The 26137-nt window shown below is 65.9% G+C and overlaps 2 protein-coding genes across 2 annotated transcripts in view; both read right to left on the bottom strand.

Moving 5' to 3' along the window:
* Positions 1-294: 294 nt before the first annotated feature.
* PRKAG1 (protein kinase AMP-activated non-catalytic subunit gamma 1) lies at positions 295-8857 on the bottom strand. The gene is made up of 12 exons (XM_065419127.1): positions 8839-8857; positions 5373-5421; positions 4809-4915; positions 4456-4537; positions 4293-4351; positions 3944-3989; positions 3543-3597; positions 3105-3231; positions 2626-2791; positions 2205-2242; positions 1455-1601; positions 295-399 (listed from the first exon to the last, which is right to left on the bottom strand). The coding sequence occupies exons 1-12, from the start codon at positions 8845-8847 to the stop codon at positions 295-297; spliced, it is 990 nt and encodes a 329-aa protein (XP_065275199.1). The 5' UTR covers positions 8848-8857.
* A 3529-nt stretch (positions 8858-12386) lies between these two features.
* Positions 12387-26137, bottom strand: part of LOC135891664 (histone-lysine N-methyltransferase 2D-like) — a 31979-nt gene continuing 18228 nt past the window's right edge. Inside the window, exons 25-44 of the mRNA XM_065419279.1 lie at positions 25259-25382; positions 25074-25161; positions 24703-24769; positions 24237-24469; positions 20166-23420; positions 19886-20029; positions 18924-19088; positions 18576-18732; positions 18052-18133; positions 17619-17794; positions 17155-17300; positions 16846-16981; positions 16577-16716; positions 15164-16313; positions 14731-14867; positions 14309-14439; positions 13760-14027; positions 13552-13625; positions 12868-12976; positions 12387-12479 (exon numbers count right to left, since the gene is read on the bottom strand). Of these exons, the coding sequence (XP_065275351.1) occupies positions 12387-12479; positions 12868-12976; positions 13552-13625; positions 13760-14027; positions 14309-14439; positions 14731-14867; positions 15164-16313; positions 16577-16716; positions 16846-16981; positions 17155-17300; positions 17619-17794; positions 18052-18133; positions 18576-18732; positions 18924-19088; positions 19886-20029; positions 20166-23420; positions 24237-24469; positions 24703-24769; positions 25074-25161; positions 25259-25382 (6875 nt within the window). The remainder of the gene's footprint in view (positions 12480-12867; positions 12977-13551; positions 13626-13759; positions 14028-14308; positions 14440-14730; positions 14868-15163; positions 16314-16576; positions 16717-16845; positions 16982-17154; positions 17301-17618; positions 17795-18051; positions 18134-18575; positions 18733-18923; positions 19089-19885; positions 20030-20165; positions 23421-24236; positions 24470-24702; positions 24770-25073; positions 25162-25258; positions 25383-26137) is intronic.

Raw genomic sequence — 26137 nt, 5'->3', positions numbered from 1 at the left:
AGGGTGCCCCCGGCCGAGTGATGCCCCACATATGGCGATGTCGCGCTGGTGGGGCCTGGGGGCCCAGCCCTGCCCCACTCCCTGTGGATGGAGCAGCCCAGCCTGCCTGGGGGAACTGGGTGGGTTTATTGCTGGCTTTGGGCTGGAGTGCAGCTGGCTCGGGAGGCGTGATGCTGGTGGAGCAGTGGCAGGGCCAGCGCGTGATGGGTGGCCGGGGGGGCCTGGCATCCTTGGTCCCTGTCACTCAGAGCCCCGCCTCGGCGACAGTCTCAGACGGGCAGCGGGGCGCCCCCCTCAGGGCCAGGGCCCGCCCGGGAGCACCAGCGCCTGCAGGATGTCAGAGAGGGAGACAATGCCCTTCACCACTTCCTTCTCGTCCACCACCACCAGCCTGTGGACCTGCGGCAGACAGACAGAGCGCAGTCAGGCAGGGGCCCTGCAGCCCAAGGGAGATTGGACCCCCCAGCACTGACACTGTGGTTTGGGGGGAGGCGGAGCCGTGGGCAGGGTGGGGTGGGATTGGCTAATGCTAGTGCCCGGGGGCCAGGCTGACTGGGAGGGAAGAATCGTCCCCACTGGGTTGGATTGTGTCCGTCCCCGGGGGGTTTACAGGGAGGGGCCCCATGAGGGGTCCTGCAGGGCACGGGGGGTCATGGGGGGTAGGAGGGGCCCCATGGGGCATGGGGGGCCATGGGGGGCTCCGGGGGGATGGGAGGGGCCCCGCAGGGCATGGGGGGGCCATGGGAGGCTCTGGGGGCCATGGGGGATAGGAGGGGCCCCCACAGAGCAGGGGGGGCCATGGGGGAATGGGAGGGGCCCCATGGAGGGCTCCGGGGGGCCATGGGGGGATGGGAGGGGCCCTGCAGGGCATGGGGGGGCCATGGGAAGCTCTGGGGGCCATGGGGGGATAGGAGGGGCAAGGGGGGCCATGGGAGGCTCCGGGGACCATGAGGGGGGCCATTGGTGGCTCCGAGGGGGCATGGGGGATAGGAGGGGCCCTAGGGGCATGAGGGGGCCATGGGAAGCTCCGAGGGCCATGGGGGGATGGGAGGGGCCCCGCAGGGCATACGGGGGCCATGGGAGGCTCCGGGGACCATGGGGGGATAGGAGGGGCCCCGCAGGGCATGGGGGATAGGGGCCCCGCAGGGCATGGGGGGGCCATGGCGGGATAGGAGGGGCCCCGCGGGGCATTGGGGGCTCCAGGGGGGCATGGGGGAGTAGGAGGGGCTCCAGGGGGGCATGGGGGGGGCCATGGGAGGCTCCGAGGCCCATGGGGGGATGGGAGGGGCCCCGCAGGGCATGGGGGGGGCATGGGAGGCTCTGAGGGCCATAGGGGGATAGGAGGAGCCCCTTGGGGCATGGGGAGCCCCATGGGGGGATAGGGGGGGCCCCGTGGGGCATGGAGGGCTCCGGGGGGGCACGGGGGTAGGAAGGGCCTCGCGGGGGGAGGTTACCTCGGCCTCCACCAGGCGGTTGATGATGGTGTTCAGGGTCTCGTGTTTGTAGCACTTCAGCACCCCCTCGAAGTACTGCGAGCGATGCTGCAACGCCTGCGTCACCGTCACGTCCAGGTTGTTGTACGTCTTCTCGGCTGCCAGGTTCTGGGGACGGGGGGGTGAACGGGGGAGCTGCACTCGCTGGCCCCAGAGCAAACCCCGCCTGCTGCTCACTGCGCCCCACAGCAACCTGCCCCCCGGTGGGGCTGACCTCCGCCAAGCCCAGCAGCGACAGCCACCCCTGGGCAACGCCCCAGGGGGGTCTGTGTGTGGCACCCACGGGCCAAGTGGGGAGAGCACCCAGTCCCACCAGCCGGCCCAGGTACCCCCCAGCTCCTCCCCCATCCCACCAGCCGGCGCAGGTGCCCCCCATTCTCCCCCCTCCCCCGCAGCTCCTCTCCCATCCCACCAGCCAGTGCAGGTACCCCCCCATCCCCCCCTCAGCTCCTCCCCCATCCCACCAGCCAGCACAGGTACCCCCCCCTCCCCCCCAATCCCACCAGCCGGCGCAGGTGCTCCCCATTCTCCCCCCTCCCCCGCAGCTCCTCCCCCATCCCACCAGCCGGTGCAGGTACCCCCCCATCCTCCCCTCAGCTCCTCCCCCATCCCACCAGCCAGCACAGGTACCCCCCATCCCACCAGCCGGCGCTGATACCCCCCCACCCCCCCAGCTCCTCCCCCAAGCTCTGCACTGGGGACGGTACTCACAATGACGTCAAACTTGGAGTAAATGTCCACGACCCGACCTGAGACAGAGGAGGGGAGGGGCTGGTGAGACGGGGCCGGGGCCCTCTGGGGGCCTGTGCTGGGAGCCGAGCGTGGGAGAGGGATGTGGGAGCGCGGGAAGCAGGAGCCCAGCTGTGCAGACAAAGCTCTGGTTTGGAGCCGCGGCTCGGGATCGGCGTGTTCCTGTCCAGCACGCTGCCCTGGGGGGCCTCTGGCTCTGCATGGGGGGGGTCTCAGCTTGGCATGGCCCCCCGGGGAGCTCGCAGGCAGTCCAGTCCAGAGCCACGTGCCGAGGAATGAGCCGCAGCCCCAGGAGCCCCCACCCTCCTGCTTAAGGGGGGGGCGGCTCTGGGCCTGTCGCCCGGGGGAGATACGGAGACACGCCCTGTTCTCCCCCCCTCACCTGACTCGTCCACCACGGGCAGGGCGGAGACACGGTGCTGCACGAAGATGCCCAACGCCACGTAGAGCGGCGTGTTGGGGCGCACCAGGGCGATGTTGGCGTAGGTGCCGATCTTCAGCTGCTCCAGGGTTTTGGCCATGAATTCCGGCTTCGGGACCTCCGTTATCTGCAGGGAATACGGGGGGGGGGGGGGGGGGGGTCACAGTGGGGAGGGGCGGGGGGGACCCCTGCAGCCAGTGGAGAGCGGAGCTAACCACCTTCTCGGCCCGACGGCAGGGGCTGGGCAGCACCGCCTCGGGCCGAGCGGGGCAGATGCAGCTGTTCCTTGGCGCCGGGTGGGGGCGTCTGGCCTGCCGTCCACATGGCAGCCGGGGCGGGGCGTGTTCCCGCTGTGGGGCGCCTGAGCCAGGGCAGCAAGTGGGCGGATTACGCCGCCCCCACCCCGAGGCCCCACAGGGACCCCGGCGGGCAGGACTTACGAACAGCTTGAGGAACTTGAGGATGCGTTTGTGCGTGAGGATGTAGAGGGTGTTCCCCGAGTCCGGGTCGATGACGGGCAGCCGGTGGATCTTGTTCTGGATCAGCGAGGAGACGGCGTCGAAGAGGCTGCGAGACAGACGGGGGCGGGGTAGACAGGCGCCCCGAGCAGGGGCAGAGCCCCCCGGACTCCTGGGTTCTCCTCCCAGCGAGGGTGGGGAAGGCCAGTGGCTGGTGCAGGCTCTCTCGGCAGCCCCAGAGCCTGTGACCAGAGCGGCCCAGCCCCCACAGAACTTGGGGTCCCCCCCCCACAGGGTCTTGGGCCAGGCCTGGGCTGTCGGGTGCTAGGGCGATGCAGGTAAATAGTCCCCCACCGCCCCCTTTCCCAGAGGGCACGGGGAGCCCCCAGCGAGCCGGGCGGCCAGCAGCTCAGCTCTTACCTGGCATTGGGGGAGATGCAGACCAGCGGTTTGAAGGAGTCTTGCAGATACACCTCTGTGGGGGAGAGGAGACGCACTCAGCGAGACACCGAGCGGGGCTCACAGCGCAGGCTGGGTCCCAGCCAAGGGAGGGGGGCACCGTGGGGCCTGGGGCAGCTTTTGGCTCCAGTCGGAGACAGTCCAGCTCTGCCCTTGGCACAGGGGGTTCTGCAGAGCCCAGGGGATCCCAGCCCCCCCCCTTGGCACGGTGCCCCTCAGCTCCCCCTGCCTGGCACCACTGCACCTCCCCCACACAGTGTTCCCCCCTTCTCCTTCATCCTCACCCCCCAAACACCCCGCTCCCGCCCCCCCCCCCAAACACCCTGCCCCCACACCCGCCCAAACACCCCACCTCCCCTTACCTCGCCACGTTTCGATTTTATGCTCCTCCAGCTCGTAGATTTGAACCTAGACGCCGGGGGGAGGGGAGTTAGCCTCAGTCATCTCAGCAGTCGGCCCGAGCAGGGCTTGGGGGCTGCATCCCAGGGGGGGGGGGCAGAGACCCCAGCACTAACATGCCCAGCAGGGCCAGACGCCCAGGAACGAGGGGCATGACCCTGGTGGTGGTGGGGCCATTGCTGGGGGCTCGGTTAAAACTCTCAGCCCCACGGGAACGAAGCTGGCCGGGGCCGGGGCCGGGGCCCATGCATCCCCATGGAGCCAGGGTGGGTACCCATCTCTGGCGCCGGGGGTGCATATGCCCGTCCTTACCATGGCCGACTTGTAGTAGCGATGGAGGATGTTGATGAAGTCAGTGATGGTCAGCATCCCTGGAGGGGAGAGGACAAGTGAGCGGGGCAAGGAGCCTCCGGGCAGCCCGATCCCCAGGGTCCTTCTGGCCCCCAGCGCGCCCCTCGCGCTGACCCCGACTTACCCACAAAGCTTTGCTTCTTGCTGTCCCAGAGCGGGGCGGCCCGCACGCCGTTGGTGACCAGCGCGAAGAAGGCTTTCTTCACCTGCAGCCCAACACAGACGCATGTCAGACCCGGGGGGGCAGTGCTGGTCAGAGCTCCCGGGGGGTGGGGGGCAGGGGAGGTTGTGGGAATGGGGCACCCTGTGCAGCCAGGGGGCTGGAGCAGCCAGCACTGGGGGCCGTGCCCAGGGAAGCCAGTCTCGGGGCCTCCTGCCCCCCAGGGTGAGCCCATATGTGCCGTGGGGGACCCACCCTGGGGTGTGGGCAAACACGTAGCCAGCGCCAGTCTCGTGCGCACCCCGCGGAGCACCCACCTGCAGGGAGGTGTCGAAGACGACCAGCTTGGAGCTGGTGGGGATCAGGTCATAGCAGCGATGGGACTTCATGAAGCAGGAGTACACCCCGCTGCTGGGCTCCACGTCTGGGGGGAGAAGGCGCCGTCACGGGGCTGGGGGAGGGGAGCACAGGGGCCTGCTCTGGCTGTGCCCCCAGGGTGTGTGTTGGGGGGAAGAGCCGGGAGTGCAGAGGGGAAGGTCTGGGGGGTCATGGGAGTCCTGTTCCCGGGAGCAGCTCTTGCTCCCAGTCTGGGCGCATGCCCCCTCCCCTGCATGGCCCCTGCAGCCCGTGCCCAGCTCAGGCTCCCCCAGCACTGGGCGCCGCGCGGCGAGGGAGCCGCGAGGACAGGCTGAAACCCTGGGGAAGAGGAGCCGGGGGGCTGAGAACAGGGTCGGGGCTGGCAGAGGAGGGTGATAAATCGTTCTCCGTCCCGGGAGGCTGGACAAACCCCTGCTAGGGCTGGCCTAGCTAACACAGCGCAGGGGACTGGACCGACACCCCTTCCTGTCTGAGGCACCGGGCGGCCCCGGCCCAGCCCTCACCTTCCGGCGCCAGGGGGCACTTCTCAGCAACTCTCTCCGGAACCGGGCCCTGCAGACAGACAGAAATCAGAGACTCCCCGGCCACCCACAGCGCTGTGCCCCCGAGACGAGACCGGCCCCCAGAGCAGAGCAGCTGCTGGGAAGAGGAGAAGCCACAGGGGACACTGGATATAAGAGGGGCTGCTCTCCCGCCCCGTAACACGGACTCACTGCTTTGGGAAAGGACCATGGCAGCCCGGCTGCTGCAGGCACCCCTCCCCACACACACACAGCAGGCACCCCCCCCCCCGCCCTGCGGGTAACCCCCTCCCCACTCTGCAGGCAACACCGCCCCCACCCCAGCCCTGCTCCTGTGGGCACCACTCCCCCGCCCCGCAGGTAACCCCCTCCCCACTCTGCAGGCAACCCCCCCCCACACACACATACAGCAGGCACCCCCCCGCCCTGTGGGTAACCCCCTCCCCACTCTGCGGGTAACCCCCCCCGGCCCTGCTCCTGTGGGCAACCTCCCCCCACAGAGTGGGCACCCCCCCTGGCCCTGCGGGTAACCCCCTCCCCACTCTGCAGGCAACCCCCCACACACACACAGCAGGCACCCCCCCCGCCCTGCGGGTAACCCCCTCCCCACTCTGCGGGTAACCCCCCCCCGGCCCTGCTCCTGTGGGCAACCCCCCCCATAGAGTGGGCACCCCCCCTGGCCCTGCAGGTAACTCCCTCCCCACTCTGCGGGCCACCCCTCACTCCCCGGCAGCACCTTAAAAAACCTCTTTAAGAAATCATTTGTAAAGTCCCCCTGCCCCACACGCAGCTGTGCTGTGCCCCTCTCTCTGCGCTGTGCCTGGGGCTGCCCGCCCCACGGTGCGCACGAGGCAGGGCAGCGGGTTTCCTTCCCCTGCCCATTCCCAGGGGAAATCCCACCCCACCCAGCCAGTCTCCCGCCGGCCCCAGCAGCGATGCCTGGGCCCAGCTGAGCAGGGAAGTGACTTGCCCACAGTGAGGCAGAGCCGGGTGAGAAAAGAACCCAGGAGTCCCGGCTCCCAGCCCCTGCTCTAACCCGCTCCTTCCCTAGTGCAAATCATGAGCAGTGCTGGGTTTCTACGTGGGGCGGCTGGGGCCATAACCATCCGTCAAGCTGCAAGGCCGCCTCAGCCAGGGAGCTGCCGAGAGGAAGCGAAAGCCAAGCCGCACTTTTCACTTTCCTTTTCAGAGAGGGAACCTGGCTCTGGCCCAGGGCTGGCCTGGCTCTCGAGGAAGCTCCGGCTGCTACGAGGGAGCGACCACTTCTCTTTCATCTCAACTTCTCTCAGCGCGCTTTGCAAACTGCACCCGCCTCCGACAGGCAGCCACCTCTGCGGCAGAGCCCGGCAGCTGGTTACCCGCACGCAGCAACACTGCCCCAGTGCTCGGGACAGGGAGGGAGAATCCTGCCCCCAGTTCAGGAAGAGAAGGGGCGATGGAGGGGGCAGAGAGGCCCCAGCCGGCCTGTGCCCAGGACACAAGCCTAGCACCTTGACAGACCCTGGTGGCCACGCCGGGCCGTTGGATGAACCATTGCGGCAGAGGGAGCCTGAGAGCCAGCCGGCCAAGGTGTGGGGCCAGTCCCAGATCCAGCCTCATCCCAGCATGGAGACCACGGGGACATTTCTCCTGCAGGAACCAGGCTGAGTCCCCGCAGCTCATCCCACCACGGCCACTGCCACCAGGCCTGGCACCCCAACCACAATCCCACTAAACCCCCAGGGACGGTCGCCTGGCTGGACTCCCCAACACAGCCCTAATCTGGGAGCTCTGTCCCTTTAGGCCGGGCATCCTGCAGCCTTCCTGAAACGCTGACAGCACTGGCCCGCGGGCGCTGCCCCAGCACCCAGATTCAGCAACACCCCCCGGCCTCTCTGCTGCAGAGAAGCATGGCTGCGGGGCGCATGGGGGAGCCTGGCCTGGCCAGTTACAAGGTGCTCCCCCAGCACATCCCAGGGGACAGGACTGCCCCATGCAGGCAGGTCTGTGCCTAGAGCCAAGCAGCAGGGCTGGGAGCAAATACCACCCGGTCCTCTGGCCTCCAACCTCCACTAGCTGCCCTGGGCGGGGATTTCAACCCCTCGGGCGCTCACAGAGCAGGTGGGCAGGGACCGCAGTCAGCCAAGCCCTGAATGCTATTTCCAGGCCAAGAGCCCCCAGAGCCTGGCAGACCCCCTTCCAGGCTGCAGCATGCATCAGTGTCTCGGCTGGGGCAGCGAGGGAGCTGGCCGGAGACACACCAGAGTCCCCAGCCCGGGGCTCAGCACAGCAAAGGCCCGGGAGGAGGAAATGGGGGATCTGGGCGCAGGCCGGGCTGGGCACGGAGCTCACACCACCGAGCTGGAAGGGAACAGAGCCCTGGGGTGCGGGATGCCCTCCAGAGGAGCAGCCCCCTGCCTGCGCACAGCCCAGAGGAATCCATGCCCAGGACGTGGGTCTGGGCTGTAGCCCCAGAGAGGGGCCCCCCAGCTCCCTGGCAGGGCTACGCGGGCACAGGCAGGCAGAGCTGGAGCCATGGGACAGAGAGCGCTCCCAGGATATAAATAAGAAACGGGCTTTGGGCAGGAAAGGTCACTGCTCACGCGCCAGGGAGAGGAGGCCGCAGGCCAGGCTGGCAGGGGGCACCCAGCTGGTCAGGGCGCCATCGGGCCACAGAGAAAGCCCTGCTCACCTGCCACCTCCTCTGGGAAAACCATCTTCCAGGTGACCTGGCCCCGGGCCAGCCTGACTCTCGGGTTGGTGCCGATGAGGGACACGGGGTGCCACTCACCCGGGCGCGGCGCCGGCCTGGCCTGGGGCATTGGGCATTTCGCTCTCGCCCCCCAGCCCCGTCTGGCTCTGTTCCCGCTGGCGCGGCCTGTCCAGGGCATCAGGTGCCCGGGCTCGGTGCAGGCGCCGTTGGCGGCTCACGCCAGGGTCTGGGCCCGGAGCAGGCGGGAGACACCGGGGGGGGGGGGGGCAGGTTTGCACCCCGAGGAGCAGCACTGACCGACGCCGGGCACCGCGCCTGGCACCCGGAGAATCACCTCCCGTTATAGGGGACCCCACAGCCACCCTCACTGCAAGGAGCATTAATGGGGTGACGCATCCCCGGGGGGGCCAGTCTCTGGGGCATCAGCCAAAGGGGAGAAAGGGGGGGCCCGATCCGGGGGGGGGCCGCGGGCCCGATCCGGGGGGGCCAAGGGGCGCGGGGACCGATGTGGGGGGGGGGGCCCGCGGGGACCGATCGGGGGGGGGGCGCGGGGACCGATCCGGGGGGGCAAGGGGCGCGGGGCCCGATCCGGGGGGCCAAGGGGCGCGGGGACCGATGTGGGGGGGGGGGGGCGGGGCCCGATCCGGGGGGGCAAGGGGCGCGGGGCCCGATCCGGGTGGGGCTCCCCACGCGGACCGACGGGGGATGCCGCTCCGGGGACCTCCCCCCTCCCCGGGGCCCCGGCCGGGCTCTTACCGCCTCCATAGCCGCGGCTCGTCTCGCTGCCGCCGAGCACCCGGGGGCAGCAGCGGGCGGGGCCGGAGCCGGAGCCGGGGCCGCTTCACTTCCGCCCGGATCTACTTCAGCCGCTTCCGCCATCAGAGGTCATGTGACCGGAAGTAGACGCGGGGAGGAACCCGGCTGATAAAATAACCCCTGAACCCAGTGACCTTTGACCCCCAGCGGAGCCTGAACGTCCCTTCCGGTCATTAGAAGGGGAGGGGGGAGGGGGTTCCACGCTCGGTCTCTGCTCTAAGCCGAGCGAACTCCCCGCCCCCAGACCCGGGCGCGCGGCCTGCACCGCCTGAGCGGGGACCTGGAGCTGCCTTTAAACGGGGGGGGGGGGGGGGACCCGGGACCCCCACAAAGAAACCACCAGCGGAAGTCCAGGATCACCCAGTATTTAAAATGCACTTTTATTTTTTTCCTTTAAAAACAAACTCAGAGAAGCAAACTTTGAACTCGCTCTTTGCCTCTCGGAACATAAATTATATACATTTCCAAACTGTATCCAATACAAAACATGCCACAGACAAGTTCAGCTTCGTTTTTCTTAAAAAAGGAATAATTTTATTCCCCCCCCCCCCCCCCTTCTTTTCTTTGTCCCGAAGGACAACCTCGCTGCACAGGATACACACACAAAATAAAACCCCAAACACAAAGGAAGATTCCTCACAGAGTCCACGCTTGCCATAGTTTTATTTTAAACTTTATTTTTTAAAAAAAACCCAACAAAATAATAAATGGTTATTTCAGGATCATAAAAGGTAAAACTTAAAATATAATATCTGCAACTGTAAACAAACAGAAGTATTGGACAAGGCTTTGAATGCGAATTTACAAGCAGAGAACTTTTAAAAAAAAAATCAAAGGTCAGCTCTGGGACTGGATTATAGTTTATATAAAAATTAAAAACTGTATAGGTTTTCCCCCCGCCCCAGCTAAAATCTACAGGACTATTTTATACTCTAACCATAGTCTAAAAAGTCATACAACCTGCTCTATTCTGTTATTTGCTTTACTCTTGCCCAGCTGTAACCATTTTTTTGTAGTAATTTTTAAAATTTTTATTTTATACACTTTACAGCCTTCCAAGTTAATGGAAAAAACAAAACAAAAGTTATACTGGCTTTTTCTCTCTCACACATCTTTATTTTAAAATAACATCCAGTGGTTTTATTATTGGTAAAAACGTTTTTTTCTCTCTACACAGCTCCCATTTTATTTACAGTTTTAAATTTAAATTTTGTGTATATTTTTTATTTTATTATTCCCTGCCCTCACCCCGAGTTTTAACATTTCATTTTAAACCTTTTGCAGCTTTGAATAGTTGCAGAAGCAGCTTTTTAAAAACGCGACAGTTCTTCTCTCTCACTTGAAATCTTTTGATTTAAAAACATAAAATGCCCTGGGGCCCCCTCCCCAGATTTCACTCCCCCCAAAATAATCTCACTTCATTGAATTCCCTCTCCCGCCCCAGGAGAGGAAGGAACTTTAATACAAAAGAGAACCCTCCTCAGCTGAGCCAGGCAGCTGTGGCATGGGAGAGCAGGTCAGGAGTTTGTTTCTGCTTCTTTCCTCACAACTGTGCCATTCCCTGTGCCATCCCCGAGGGGGTGGGGGTGTCATGCCTTTGTGCGTTAAGAGATGTCAAACGATACAGTTTAATGGAAAGGGGCGGCGAGCACAGGACCTCCAGCCCCATCTGGTTTACAGCAGTCTTAGAAGGTCCCTCCCGGATGAGCATTTAACCATCAGCAATAGGGTGCTGTGGCAGGGGGAGAAGTGGGGCCTGGTTTGTAAAGTCACCACTCCCCTCCCCTCCCCAGGGAGCCCACGCGTGGCAGGAGGCTCCTGGACCCTGTCACGTACGGGGTTTCTATTTAACAATGGAGACAAGAGCAGGGAGGATGTTTGCTCCCCCCAGTTGAGTTATGGAACATGTCCCCCCCGCCCTCCCCCCGAGATCTCCCCTCCCCCACAGTCCAAAATCTCAGCCAAGCACAGCGCCCCCAAGGTTCTACTATCTACAAGCTAAGGTATAAATAGATAAATACCCCCCATACCATGCCGACATTACAGACACAGACAGCCTCCTCAGGCCAGCCTAGAGCAGCAGTTCTGGTAGTGAAAGGGGAGCTGGGTAGTGGGGGAGCAGAGTGGCTCAGGCAGGGCCCCCTGCCCCACCCCCAGACTCAGGAGTATGGCAGCAGCAGCAAACTCAGCCTGAAGCGAGGCTCCCCCAAACCCAAACGCCTGGTCTCCCCGCCACGCTGTGCTGTGCTGGGAAGGTGGGTGGAAGCAAGGCCAGGGTCTTGGCACATTCTAATTAAAGCCCCGAACCCCCACCGCTCCTGGGCCCTGCCCCTCGGCTGGCAGCAGGGTGCCCAGCTTTGTGCAGGGTGGGGGAGTCGCCAGGAACACTCCTGTGCACCCAACCGGGCGGGGCCCACAGGTGGGGGGAGGGGATCCTGGGATATTTTATGGTCTCTCCTTCCAGGCAGAACCAGGTCAGAGCTCAAGGCTACAATCTCCCTTGGCCCCAGGCTCCGCCCACTGCCACTAGTTCTCATTGGGAACTAGGAAGGTTGCGCGTGGTCAGGCTCGGAGGGAGGGTCACATTGAAAACAGCAGAATCTAACACTTAAAATGAGGTAGGTTTGGGTGCAGAGGCTCCTTGTGTCCATGGGGGGGGGGGGGGAGCCCTTTTCTGCACGCGGCTCTCCCCAGCTCTGCTCCGGCAGCTGGTGCCTCCTTCACATGCTCACGGTGCTTTCGTTGACAGAACAAGAAATAAACCGAAGCCCAAGCGAGCTCTGGCTGTCTCCAGAGAGCCGGGCTGGGAGGTTTGGGATTGTCAAGCTCAAGGAGTCTCTGTTACCTTGGTAAGTTAGCGAGCAAATATTATTCGTTTAAAAAAAAAAAAAAAAAAAAAAACAGACTGGATCTGAGCTCCCCGTGGGTCCGATACCTCGGCCGCCCCGCCCCGGACTCCGAGCTGGAGCACCCCGATCGCCCCGCATCCGTCCAGTTATTTACAATGAGCAAGGTGGACAGAGCAGGTTTTGTTGGTGCCACAGGCCCTGCCCTCCTCGCAAAACAAAACAAAGAAAACCCTGAGTTGCCAGTTCATCAGTTCCACTCATGGCGCTGCGGCCACCCACTCGGGGAGAGCAGCGCCCGGCCAGCAGAGGCCCAGGGCCGAGGCGCGCAGGGCTGGAGTGGCTAGGGAGAGAACCGAGGTCCCTGGTCTTTTCAATACGCCCTCCCTGTGGAAGTTAGGTGGACAGCATCCGATGGGTGTGAGCGAGGACCGGCGCCCCCTGGAGCCACCTCGCCTTTGGAACCGAAAGTGGCCCCGGCTGACCCACCTGCACCAACCTCGCTTCCTGGGTTCCAGATGGGGCCGTTTCCCCTACGCCATCTCTGCTTCCCCCGCCCCCAGCATGGCAAAGGGGGAGGAGAACCCGCAGCAGAGGCCTCCTTGCAGCAGGGGCTGCCTGCGACTGGTGACCCCGTGGCGGCTAGTTCATCCATTTCCTGCAGTTCCAGGCTCCGCAGTGGCAGGGGATCTTATGCTGATCGTCTTCAAAGTCAAACTGGTAGTCGTAGGTCAGCTGGGGGCGAGAGGGGCAGAGTCACACAGCCAGCAATGCCCTGGCAGTCACGCCACCAGCTGCCGAGCCACATCACCCCTGCAGCCCCCCTCCTAGCACATCTGCGGGAGGAGGGGGCCTGGTGTAGCCCTACCCCCTCCTGGCCCGCCCAGACTCTGCTTTGATTGCGGGGCCGGCGCTCTCCCAATGCTCTGAACAGCTCAGGGCCGAGCCTGTGAGGCTGGCACGCGGTGGGGGGGCAGATCCTAGTTCTGTTCAGAGGAACAGCAGGAGGGTGCTGCTGGGGGCCGGGCAGGGTGACCTGCGGGGCAGGGGCTGAGCCAGGAGGCAGCACTAACCCCACGCCAGGAGCCCCTAGGCCAGGCTGGGAGCACACCCTGTCCCCTACCTCCTCCCCTTTGGGAATCCGGCGGCTGGAGATGATGATAATCTTATCTTCCTTGTCGAAGGTCACGACCTCAGCCACACAGTTCGGGGCGCACGAGTGGTTAATGTACCTGGCAGGAAGGCAGAGAGGAGGGTGTCAGAGTGGGGATGTGGGGACAAGGGGCAAGCCCAGGTCAGGAGTCAGGCCCTGCGTTCCCCTCCCCCCACAGCAGGCACAGCTTGGGGGACTTGATACGTTGAATCAATGCCAGAGACCCATCGCGCAGCTTGGGAGGGGAGAAAGGGTGCCTGACAGAGTGGGGGGGCTGGAGCCAGGACTCCTGGGTTCTCTTCCCAGCTCTGCCACTGCCAAATCCCTTCCTCACTCTACCTGGGTTTCCAAGTTCCCCATAGCCCCCGGCTCATGGGGCTGACGTGGGTTCACAGGGCGGGATGTGAGTGCACTCACCCAACGGCGCAGGTACCCCTGTGCGCTGGCCTTTCAACCGGAGATCGTGCCAGACTTGAACCCAGCACCTTCCAGATTGTAGGCGAGTGCCATAAGCCCTCAGCCACTCCCGTCCACACAGCAGGAGGCTGGGAGTGTGGAGGAGGTGGGGGGTGGTCAGTGACTGCAGAGCACCCGGCTGAACAAAGCTACAGGGGGCAAGCGGCTCCCAAGGGGGCATTTGCCCCACACCCTCACCTGGCTGGGCCCCCCGTCAGCGTGGCGTCGATGACGTGTTCATTGTTGATGCGGAACATGTAGATTCCTCGGTTCTGGGGCCGGAAGAGCAGAGACAGCCAGTTATGCAGCTGCAGGGGCAAGGGTGCCCCTGGGAGCAGCCCGGGCTCTGAGCCTGCAGGGTGCTCCAGCCCCCCCCCCCCCCCCCCCCCGGCCCCGCCCCTCACACCTGCTCCTCGTAGATCTTCTCGCGCCGGTTGGCCACCTCGTTGCGGATGATGGTGCCGATGTACTCGATGACCATGGTGTGCTTCTCCAGGTCCTTGGCGGCATAGAGCCCCAGCCCCTGGATGCGGGAGCGCGCCAGGTACACGTTGTTCTTCCACTCGGTCTTGAGGCGGCGGTACTGCGAGGACTTGGAGTGCACGAACTGCTTGCTGTAGGGCGTGTTGGTCTCGCCCGTGAAGGTGCTCTGGTAGGCCTTGGACATGCTGGTGCTGTTCAGGGTGTGGGGCCTGCAACAGGCGGAGAGCATGGGCACGGCAGCAGTGGGGCAGATGGGGGTGGGGGGAGGGACCAGCACTGACCCCCACCCCCAGCACATGGGGCCCCAAGGGAGTGGCTGGGAGAGCCCAGCCCATTGGGGCCCAGTTTGCAATCCCCTCCTCCCCGGCCCAGCCCCAGGCCTGGGGAATCCCAAGCTCCAACCCAGGCCAGGGCCCCTCCCCCACAGGTGGCCCCCCAAGGGGAATGGCCCTCCTCCCCCTCCCCCGCTAACCGTTTGTAGTGGGTGAGGATCTTGGGCTCGGAGCGGGCGCAGCCGGTGGGGTTGATCATGAGCGGCAGCTCCATCAGCGGGTGGCGCCCATAGCGGAACAGGTAGTTCTGGCAGCTCTCCACGCCAGGCAGCTGGGAGGGACCAAGCAGAACCCGCCATGGGTCGGCTGCCAGCACCACAGTCCTGGTGCCCGCAGGGGACCCACTGAAAAGGACGAGCCCTGTTCCGCACCCCCGTCCCCTCGGGGTGCTTCCCTGAGTGTGCCCAGCCGGCACCAGCACCGGCCCCTGTGCTGGGCCAGGGTCCCCGGGGGAGTCCCGGCCGATGTGGTTCCGAGCGTATCGCCGGGTGCTGTGTCCCTCCCACCTCCAGCCTGCCCCTCCCATTGGGTGAGGGGTTCAGGGCTCCCCTCCGGTACATACGGACTCGGCGATGCGCAGCACCGCGTGCACCGTGAGGCCAAAGAGCTCCTCGCCTTTCAGGTACTCGGGGAAGAGCCGCAGCATGTCCGCCTCCTTCCTCATGGCCGCCACCGGCTCGATGATGCGGTTCCAGACGGCTGGGGGGGGGGAGGGAAACATGAGACTTGGCTTCCTGACCTGTTCCCCACCAGCCCCCCTCACCCTCAGCAGTGATTCCCGGTGGCCTGGCAAACAAGCCCAAGGCATCAGCTCCCCCACCACTGTGAAATGCAGCCACCTCTGGGGCGGGCTGCAACAGCAGGTTAACAGCCACAGAATTATGCTGCCAGAGACGGGTCACCCAGTGCTCCAATGCAGCCAGCTCTAGGGTGGGACACAGCAGCTGTTTATACAGGGATCCCCCCCCCCAAGGCCGAGCCAGGCCCAGTCTCACCCTGTGGCGAGGAGTCGGTGAAGACCAGGTCCTCCAGGCCCTGGTCGATGACCTGCACCACGAACTCAGGGCGCCCGTTGTTCTCGCAGATGGTGCAGCGGTAGCAGCAGCGGCGGTTGTTGGTGCGCAGGCTCCAGTAGATGCGGGTGGCCTCGAAGCCCACGGGGTAGAGGGCTGTGACGCTGTGGAAGTCGCCCATCTGGTGGGGCAGCAGCTGGCCGATGGCGTGGAAGAGCAGGCCGCCCACGCGGAACATGTGGAGGCGCTCGCCGCGCTGGATGATGCTGGCGATCTGCTTGACCTCGTCGCGCTCGATGTAGACGCGCCGGAAGACGGTGAAGGTGCTGAGCTCCTGGTCGCAGGGGCCTTTGAGCTTGTGCAGCGGGCACAGCATGGTCTTGTCCTTGAAGAACATGCACTTGGCCCGGATGGCGCAGGCGAAGTGGTAGACGCTGGGGCAGCGGATGCGGTTGCAGCTGTTGGTGGCGCCCGTCTTCTGGCACAGGGAGCACTTGGTGAGCAGCCCGCGGTGCAGTGCCCCCTCCACGTTGATCAGCGCCCCGCCCTGCGTCTCGTACACCTCACTGGACCACAGGGCGCAGTTCAGGTGCACCCAGAGGTCCAGGTCAAGGTTGAGGAGGCGGGCGGGCCCGTCGGTGGCACCATCCCCCTCCTCGTGGCAGAAGCAGCACTTGCGCAGGTCCCGGGGCACCTTCTCGGGCCGCAGGGTGGTGCCCAGCTTCTCGATGAACTCGGAGATCTCCTTCTCGCCGTCCTGCTTGGCGCCGCCCTTCTGGATGGTAATAAGGAAGCGGAGCCGCTTCCACCGCACTCCCTTCCACTTCTTGAGCCGGGGCCGGGGCTCCTCTCCCTCCTCCGGGGGCCGCGAGCGCTGCTTGAGCTTGGGCGGCGAGCGCGCCGCCTCCTCCTTGGAGGGCGGGGAGAGGGCTGGCGGGGAGGGGGGCGCGGGGGCCACCTCAGGGGGTGCCTCTGGGATCCTGTCCCCGTCGGCGGGGCTGGCAGGGGAGGGGACGAGGGGGGACAGGGGCGGGGACGGCTCCTGGGGCAGGATGGAGAGCTGACGCACGTCCAGGTTGGAGACGTTGTTCACGTAGCAGTGCTGCACGGCCTTCTCCAGCCCCGGGTTCTCCTGGGGGCACAGAGCAGGGCTGATCAGAGCGCAGCCGCCGGGGCTGGGCCCAGGGCTTCTCAACACCCCCCCCCCGCCCCGGAGCCAGCCAGCCTCGCTGGGGAGACTGGGGGGGCTCACCCAGGAGATCAGCCCAGCCAGAGGCTGCCAAGCCAGAGTGCGGCTGGCCCTATGCTTTGACCCCCCCCCCCCCGATTCCGGCCCCGGGCCAAGAGCTGCCCACCCCCCGGCACCTGAGAAGCCCCCCGCCGCGCGTCACTGACCTGTTTGAGCAGCGTCAGGATGTCCAGCTCATTCTTGAGGCTGTACCCCGGCAGCATGGCATCAAACTGCTTCAGCCACTCGGTGCCAGCGTCGGGGGCTTTCCCTGCCAGTGCCGCCCTGGCCTTGCTGCCGAGCCCACCTACGAGAGAGACGGGTCCCCATGGCTGCACCGCAGGCTCCCAGCGCCCGGGCGGGGGGGATGGAGAAACCTTCTGTCCACAGGGCTCCTCCCCCAGCGAGGGGGTCCCAGGACCTGCCCGATACTCACCAGCCCCGTCCGTCTCCACCTTCTTGGCCTCAGGCCCGGAGCCCCGCACCGGGCTCTCGGGGAACAGCACCTCGTAGGAGCTGGGGATCTTCACGCGGAGCAGCTCGGCCACGGCCACCATGACGCCGTTCAGGTTCTGGGGGAGCAAGAGGCTGGGTCAGAGACGCTGCTGCGGCCCCAGCCAGGGCAGGACCCTGCTCCCGAGCTCCCCGGGGCAGGGCCCGGCGAGACGATGCCAGGGGGCTCTCCGCATGGGCCGAAGGGAGCCCCGACCCTCCCCACTCCCCCCACACGCGGCCCCACCCCCACCTTAGCAGCTGCGGCCGAGACGGTCAGCATGACGGAGACTTCGCTGCCTTTCCCCTTCTCCCATGCGACGCCCTGCGCCAGGGCCACCTTCCCGCCGTGCTCCCCGAAGGCCTCCCGCGCCTCGGGGGGCCTGGGGTCAGGGAACACTGAGAGCAGGAGGAAAGACAGTTTAGGTGCATGCGGCGCCCACCCCCAGCTTCCAGGGACCCCCATGCACCCCCAGGCCATGCCAAGAGAACATGCCTCCTGGTCCCTCCCTGGGTATCCAGCCCACTTCATAGGGTCCCCCCATACACGCTGCCCCCAGCCTCCAGGCCAACCCAGCCCACCCCCCAGGGCCCCTATACACACTGCACCCAGGCCAACCCAGCCCTTAAAGGGGCACTCGCCCACGGGGATATCCTCCCCCCAGCTACCCAACCCACCTTTCTAGGACCCCCACCCCTACCCCTGCCCATGCCCACCTGGGATGCTGGCCCTGGGGATGATGGGGATGACGGGCGACAGCACCCGCTCCGGCAGCTCCAGCTTCACCTCGGCCAGCGGGGGAAAGCGGGGCAGCTCCTCGCCCAGGACGCTCTCTGGGGACGAGGCGGGAACAATGCTGTCGGGGGAGTCGCTCTCCTCGTCGCTCTCCATCCTGAGAGGGGGGACGTTGGTGAGACCCCGCAGACCAGGGACCCCCCTGCCATCACTCATGAGAGCCTGGGGGGCCGTCGCCCCTCCCCCACTACACCCAGGACACTCCCCACAACCCCAGCCCCCCCAGTACAGTGCTTGGCACGGCCAGGGGACACCCCCACCCTCCCCAAGGGAACTGGGGAGGGGCAAAACAATGGCCCAGCCCAGGACGGGAGCCCACCCCCAGCCCAGCCGGCTGCTCCCCCAGCCCCTCACCTCACGTCCTCGGTCTGGTTGTGCGGGGGCGTGGGCAGGGCCGCCAGCAGGTCCAGGCTCTTCACCTCCACGGCTGGCGCGTCTGGGCAAGGGAAGGAGGGCGAGGGTCAGGGAGCACCAAGGCCTGGCGCAAGGAGCCAGACGCTGTCCTGCCATGGGCATGTGGCCCAGCACATCAGCCCCGCCCCCGGTCCTACAACTCCGCCCCTGCCCTGTCAGCCCCGCCCCTGGCCCATCAGCCCCGCCCCCAGCTCTACAACTCTGCCCCTGGCCCATCAGCCCCGCCCCCGGCTCTACAACTCCGCCCCCGGCCTGTCAGCCCCTCATCCCTGGCAGAAGCTCCTCCCACATCCCATCAGTGCCGCTCCTGGATTGGCCAGCAGGGGGCACCGAGTACCCACACAACCCCCCCACCAGAGGTCATCGCCCCCCTCAGACACTGCTCCCCTGGGGAGGGGGCAGGTTGGCAGCTCCAGCCTGGGCCCCAGCTATGGGACTGGGTGTGTAGCCCTCGCTCGCCTTACCCTTCCGGCCTTCGGCTTCCCGGGCCTGGTCCGGCTCCTTGGGCTGCTCGGCCAGCTCCTCCGAGGAGGTGACGCCGTTCACCATCTTCTGCTGCACGGAGGGGGGTGGGGTGGGGGGCAGCGAGGAGGGCGGGGTGGGCGGGTTGCTCAGGTTGTTCTGCCGGAGAGGATCCATCATGGATGGTCACTGTCAGGCAGCATCCCGCCCTGCCCCTCCCTGCCCCAATTCCTGCTCTCCCTGCCCCTCCCCCCCCCCCCCCCCCCAAGCGGGTGGCTCAGCTCTGTTAGTTCACCCACAGATGGGGAGACTGAGGCACAGGGCCTTGCCCACGCTGGGGCGGGCGGTACCTTGGTGAGCAGCTGGGTGTAGTAGTCGGGGACACTGTCCAGCACGGCGCTGCCGAACGCCCCCTTCAGTTGGCTCTTGCCGTTGATGGGGCTGCTGCCGAAGGGCGCGAAGAGGCTGAAGTTGGCCGTGATGGTGGGTTCCACCAGGGGCAGCAGGGAGAACTCCTGCGGGGGGACGGGGGAGAGATGCAGTCAGGAGGGGACACCCCCGAAACTGCCCAAGCCATGAAGGTGTGGGCAGCTTCTCCCCTCTGGGCTGGTACAGACAATGGGGTACCCCCCCCGCCCCAGCGTTCCCTCTTGGTTTGTACGTCCATGTGTGGAATGAATTTTGTTATGGGCACCAATATGGAGGTGACACGCACAACAAAAATCATGTGGTGGGGGTGGGGCTGAGGGGTGCTGGAGGGGGCTCAGGGCTGAGTGCAGGTGGTGACGGTTCCCACTAGGGGTGAAGGCCCTGGGATGGGGATGAGGAACTCAGAGTGCGGGACGGGTCTCAGGGCTGGCACAGAGGGTTGGGGTGGGGGGGTGGGCTCTGGGGTGGGGCTGGGGATGAAGGGTTTGGGGTGCAGTCTGCCCAGGGGCTGTGGTGGGGAGAGGACTCCCTCCAGCCCCCTCTCGCTGCAGCAGCTCAGGGCCGGGGGAGAAGTGCCTTTTCCCGGCTGCGGCAAGTCCGGGGCAGGTCCATGCTGGGGCCGGCGGGGAGAAGTGCCCCTCCCCCCCCCCGCCGCAGCCCTGAGCCCCTGCACACAGCTTAATAGGCAGCTGCGCGGCCGTGCAGCTTAGAGCGAACTTAGCCCCCCACCCCACCCCCGGATTGGGGCCCCCCCGGCGTGCGACCCAACCAGACCAGACCAGACGGCCCTGGGAGACCCGCCAGTCCCAGCCCCTGGAAATGGCAGGACCAGGTCGGGCTACGCGAGGTGCCAGAGGGCGGGGGAAGGGGCGACGGCCGTTACCTGCTTCAGCTGCTTCATTAGGGCCTCGCTGGATTTGAGCCCATCCTCCTTGCGCAGCTTCTTGCGGGAGGCGGCCACCCGCTCCCCGCTCTTCTGGGCCCGTTTGGGCTTCGGGGCCGGAGGCTTCTTGCTGGCGGAGGGATCCTGTGGAGAGAGGGTGAGTCGCGGGGCTGCCTGCTGCCCCACAGGGCAGGGGCTGGGTGCGTGCCCTGCACACCACTGCACTGACCCCCCCACCCGCCGCACACCCCCCCATCACACCGGCATGGCCCCCGCTCACCTCTCGGCCAGGGGGAGCCGCCTGCAGCCTCTGCTCCAGCCCCGAGAGCTTGCCCTCGCTGTGCCCGTTGACCTCGGAGCGCAGCCCCTCGGCGGAGCGCTGCGACGCCAGCTGCACGTTCTTGGCCCGCAGCAGCTTCTGCAGCAGCAGGTGCCCGGCCTCAGACCTGGCGCCCGCCAGCAGCTGGCTGCCCATCAGTAGATTGTTGGCTGGGGCGGGCGCCGGATCCCCGTTGGCCTCGCGTTTCACAGCCTGGCCCCCGCCCAGCACGCACTGCGCCGTCTCCTCCTTGGGCTCCTGCTTGATGCAGAGCCCGGGGGCCTGGGCTGGCAGGGCCCCCCCTTGCAGAGGAGAGGCCTGTGGGCCTGGCCTTTCTACCCCCTGCCCGTTGACTTGACTCCCGGCCGGTGGCTTTCTCGATCCATCCGTGGGCTCCATGCTGGGAGAGGAGTGGGGACCCTGCGCTGCCGACTCCCAGTGGCCAGGGGTCCCGGCAAAGGACTCCTCCCCTGTTTGGCTGGGGGGAGGCTTTGGGACCGCGGGCACCGGCTCCGCCAGGAGGCTGTTCTGGGTGGGCGTCAGCCTGTGCTCGGGCTGTGCCCCGGGGCTCTGTGCCACACTGGGCGGCCTGGCCAGGGTGGGCGGGGAGGCTTCCTTTGGCTCTTGGGGGCTCTGTTCCCGGCTGGGTGGGGGGTGCTGATGCACAGAGCCCAGGCTCACCATGCTCATGGGCGGCTGGACCGGGGCAGCTGCCGGTGGGGCAGAGAGTCTGAGCACCCCCTGCTGGGGACTACGTCCTGCCAGCGCCGTGTGCACCAGCTCCGCCAGCGGCTGTTGGGGGGCGCTCAGCGGCACTCTCTGCTGGCCGGCGGATGCCTGCTCCATGACAAACCCTGGCTGCATCTGCTCGGCAGCAACGGAGGGGCCGGCTGGCCGGACCTGGAACACTGTCCCCGGCTGCCTCGGTTGCTGGCGCACCATGGAGGCCTGCAGGGCTGAGGGGGGGTGTGGCCCCTGCTCGACGGAGGCCTGGGCCTGCCCCGGGAAGGGGCTGGCCTGCCTCAGCGCCTGGTTCTGCTGCAGCAGGCTCTGCTGGTGGCGCTGCACCAGGAAGGCCTGCAGCTGCTGCTGCTGCTGCGGGGTGAGGTGCCGCAGCTGCGGGTTTTTGGAGATGACGCCTTGCAGCTGAGCTCGGATTTGGCCCATCACGGGAGCGGACACCTGGCTCAGGATGCTCTGTGCATGGGACACCTGCGGGACCAGCATGCTCTGCTGCGGCTGCCCCATCAGCCCGGCCTTGTGCTGCCCCGCCGGGCTCGGCAGCCGCTGGCCCACTGTCGTCTGCAGCTGGCTCACCAGCCCTTTCGCTTGCTGTTCTAGGCTTTGTGCTGGCGGTTGGCCCACAATCCTTTGCGGCGGCGGCAGCTGGACCATGATGCTTTGCCCCTGGCTCGTCATGCTCCCGGGCTGCTGTTGCTGTTCTGCCCCTGAGCTCGGCGGGGCCAGCAAGTGAGGCCCCTGGGCAGGGTCCGAGTGCGGCTGCTCTGGCCTCATGGTGCCCCCCAGCTGCGCCAGCCCCCCGCTGTTCTGCAGTGGTGGATGAAGCAGGTTGCTTTGCTGCAGGCCCCCCTGCATTCGCTGCGGCGGCTGCAGCTGCAGGGAGCTCGCCATGGTCTGCTGCGGGGAGGGCAGCGGGCGGGGCTGCTGCTGCCCCAGCTCGGGCTGGTGTTTCTGCGGCTGCTGCTCTCCGCCCAGGGGCGCCAGCTGCTCCTGGCTGGCCAGTGCCAGGGGATTGAGGTTCTGAATGCCCTGCTGCTCCTGAGTGCCCATGTGCGGCTGCCCCCCGAGGTCCTGGCTGCCCGGCCCACCCACAGCGGCCGACAGCTGAACCTGATGCTGCCCCCTGCCCTCGGCACCCTCTGGGGGCAGCACAGCGCTCTCTGCCCCTCCCTGCTGCTCCTTGGCGGCCGTGCCCTGCGGGGCTGGCTGAGCTCCCTGACTCAAGTGCAGCATGGAGGGGGACTGGCCCAGGGCCCCATGCTGTGGAAAGTGCTGGATCTGCTGCTTGGCAGCCTGCCCCTGCCCCTGCCCCTGCCCCAGCAGGGCCGGCTGGGCGGCCTGCCCCTGCCCCAGCAGGGCCGGATGCTGTGCTATAGAGCTCTGCTGCTGCTGCTGCTGGGTCAGCAAAGTCCGTGACTGGCCCAGAAGTCCCGCCTGCTGCTGCTGCGCTGGCGATAAAATCAGCCGGTGGCCCATGAGGCCGTGAGTTTGCTGCACCAGCTGAGGCGAGCCCAGCACCCTCTGCTGGTGGGGCGCTAACAGCACCTGCCTCGGGGGGTTCTGGTGGCCCGCGACGCCCTGATGCTGCAGCATGGACACCTGGGAGTGCCCCATCATCCCTGGCTGCGGCTGAGGCGAGAGCTGCTGGACCAGGATCCCCTGCTGCTTCGGAACCATGGGCTGCCCCCCACTGCCCTGCTGGGGAGCAGGGGGCTGCTGCAGTGACGACACCTGTCCCAGCATGCTTTGCTGCTGCTGCTGTTGCGACACCTGTCCCAGCATGCTTTGCTGCTGCTGCTGTTGCGACACCTGACCCAGCATGCTTTGCTGCTGCTGTTGCGACACCTGACCCAGCATGCTTTGCTGCTGCTGCTGTTGCGACACCTGACCCAGCATGCTTTGCTGCTGCTGCTGCAGTGACACCTGTCCCAGCATGCTTTGCTGCTGCTGCTGCAGTGACACCTGTCCCAGCATGCTTTGCTGCTGCTGCTGCAGTGACACCTGTCCCAGCATGCTTTGCTGCTGCAGTTTCTGAGCCAGCTGCATCCTCTGCAACTGCCTCTCCTGCATCAGCCGGTTGTCGGTGGCCAGCCCCCGGAGCGCGGGATTCCCGGGGAAGAAGCTGTTGGACGTGCCGGGGACGGCTGCGTTTCCCAGCTGCTGCTGGCCCATGAAGGACAGGCCCTGCTGGACCGCCATGGAGACGCCGCCCTGGGGCAAGCGCACGTTGCCTGCTTGCCCTGCCAGCTGGTTGGGCTGCTGGCCCAGGCCTTGTGCCCCCACCATGGCCCCAGTTTGCTGGGGGAGCTGTTGCTGGACACCATGGGCGGAGAGCAGCTGGCCCGGGAGCTTGGCCATGAGCCGGGGGCTCTGCGAGGGGCTCAGGGCCATAACGGCGGAGCTCTGCTGGTGCTGCTGCTGCTTGTTGCGGTATTCGGCCATCAGGTTGGTGTGCTCCTTCTGCTGCTTCCGAACCTGCCGGGGAGAGGGCCGTCAGCACTGACGGGCGGGGGGCACCCAGCAATGTACCAGCCCGGCCCCCGCGCATGCCACAACCACCCCCAGTGCCGCCCCCCGCCCGTCACACGCCAGCCCGGCCCCCCCCGCCTGCCACAGCCGTACCCAGTGCCGTCCCCCGCCCGTCAAATGCCAGTCCGGCCCCCCTGCCTTGCCCAGTGCCCCCCCATCACACGCCAGTCTGGCCCCCCTGCCTTGCCCAGTGCCCCCCCAACCCGGTCACACGCCAGCCCAGCCCCCCCGCCTGCCACAGCTGTACCCAGTGCCGCCCCCCCGCCCATCACACGCCAGCCTGGCCCCCCCCGCCTTGCCCAGTGCCGCCCCCCCGCCTGCCAGCCCGGCCCCCCCGCCTGCCACAGCCGCACCCAGTGCCGCCCTCCCGCCTGTCACATGCCAGCCCGGCCCCCCCGCCTTGCCCAGTGCCGCCCCCCCGCCTGCCAGCCCGGCCCCCCCGCCTGCCACAGCCGCACCCAGTGCCGCCCTCCCGCCTGTCACATGCCAGCCCGGCCCCCCCGCCTTGCCCAGTGCCCCACTCACCTGCCAGCCTGGCCCCCCCGCCCCATCACACGCCAGCCCGGGCCCCCCGCCTTGCTCAGTCCCCCCCCGGCCCCGTCACACGCCAGCCCGGCCCCCGCCCCCCCCGGCCAACCTCTAACCACAGACTTACGCCACCCGCAGGTGAAGGCTGTCCCCACCACACTGCCCTAGTCTCCTCCAGCTGCTCTACCCCCAGGCTTTTCCTCCAGCACTCCCCCTCCCCCCCCAGTCCCCCACCTGGTCCAGCTGCTTCTGGATCTTGCTCTGCTGCTCCGTCACCAGCTTGAGCTTCTCCGCGTCGGCCTCGGGGAACTCGCGGCCGGCCTTCTTGGCCGTGCGCTGCTTGGCGCACAGGGCCTTGCGGGACTTGCGGTGCACGCCGATCTGCTCCTCCAGCACCTTCAGCTGCATCTGCAGGAGCTGCTGGGTGTGGAAGAGCCACTCCTCGTACTGCCGCTGGTCGGCCTCGTCTGCGGAGAGGGGCACTGGGGTGGGACAGAGCCGTGGAGACGCTCCCCCCCAGACACTGCCCCCAGCGAAGATGGTCCCCCATCCCCGCCCCAAGCTGGGTCACTGGGGCTCAGAGAAAAACCAGCATCTCCATTCACAGCCAAGCCCCACAGCAGCACCCCATACAACTCTCCAAGTGAACCCCATCCTGGCAGGGGGCCCCCACGCTGGACCCCCAACACCAGCTACTTACTGATGACGCCCTGAGCGAAGGTGGGTGGGTTGGGGCGGGTCTGAGATGGGTCGCTGCCACTTCGCTCCTAGGAGAGATGGAGAGTGTTTATGATGATGTGCGCCTCCCCCACCCCACACAGGTTATTCCCCCCTCCCCCCAGTGCCACATGCTGCCCCCTGCCCTCCCCAGCCCCACACGCTGCCCCTCACACGGACACCTGCCCCTTGCAGCCTCCATGGCCGTCCAGCTGTGAGGGCGATTCCCAGTGCAGACGTCCGTGACTCATCTCACCCACGAGCCCTGGCACGGCGGAGGGGATGCCCCGGTGCTGGGTATTTGCTGGGCAAGGCAGCGTGGGGGCTCCCCGGGAGAGACAGACACGTGCTCACCTGTCCGCTCCCAGCTGGGACGTGGTTCTGCATTTCGGCCGCGGCTGTGGCCCCCGAGAGCCGCTGAGCCAGCAGGGACACCTGTTGCCTTTGGAACGAAACCGAGAGAGAATGAGCTAGGAACCACTCCTGCCCTGCCTTCAGCTGCCTGCCCACCCCCCTCCCATGCGTGCCCCCCCCCTTACCTGTTCATCCCAGGGGCCACCCCAATGCTTCCCTGAGCCATCACCTTCTTGATGCCCTTCAGCGCCACCATCTTCGCCTTGGCGATGGGGTCCATGATGTCCTCGGCCGCAAACTTATCCAGGTCTGCGAGGAGAGAGAGTGTCAGACAGAGCCCACTGCAGGGCTCCCACCAGGCCGGGCCAGCTGCTTCTCCATGGCTAACGCCCACCAGGCTTCCAGCCCGCAGGAGGAACGGCCACCCCCCTGCGTGGGAGTCTCAATGCCCCCAACCCAGAGGGGTGGTGCAGCTGACAACAGACGTAGCTAGAGGGTGCCAGCTGCCAGAATACATGCTTGGCGGGCTGTCACGTTGTTGACTTGAACTGGGACCATATAGAACATGGTTGCAAGCAAGATCCTGTAGTGGCACCAAATCTTGTATAAAGGGGTGTCAAATGAGGTGTCTAAGACAAGGTTATGGTTTGCTGGTTATGATTATGCTGTCTGTATATGTGTATCAATTTTGTAGCTGAAGTTATGAATATTGGCTCTATACTGTCTGTATTTCAAACTTATGCTATGCTTCTGGGAAACATCCCAGACAAGTTGGTGTTAGCTCTGCTTAGCCTGCTTGATGGCCCATTAAGGACCATCAGCTATATAACTGACCCATTGAGAGAAGGCAAATACGCCTTGCAACTCAGCAAAGTATGCAGGGACTGGCCCATGTGACTCCAGACTCCATTTTGCTGTAATTTTCCACATAAGGACAAAGAGGTGTTCTTACACCTGGAAAAGACTATAAAAGGCTGATGCCTCTCCTCCATCTGGTCTTCAATCCTGCTTCTTACCTCTGGAGGGACTTTGCTACAAACTGAAGCTCTGAACAAAGGACTGAT

This window comes from Emys orbicularis, chromosome 19 (genome assembly GCF_028017835.1).
Source record: "Emys orbicularis isolate rEmyOrb1 chromosome 19, rEmyOrb1.hap1, whole genome shotgun sequence".
NCBI classification, from domain to species: domain Eukaryota; kingdom Metazoa; phylum Chordata; order Testudines; family Emydidae; genus Emys; species Emys orbicularis.
Note: the sequence above shows the minus strand (reverse complement) of the source record. Positions and strands in the feature narration are given on the sequence as shown.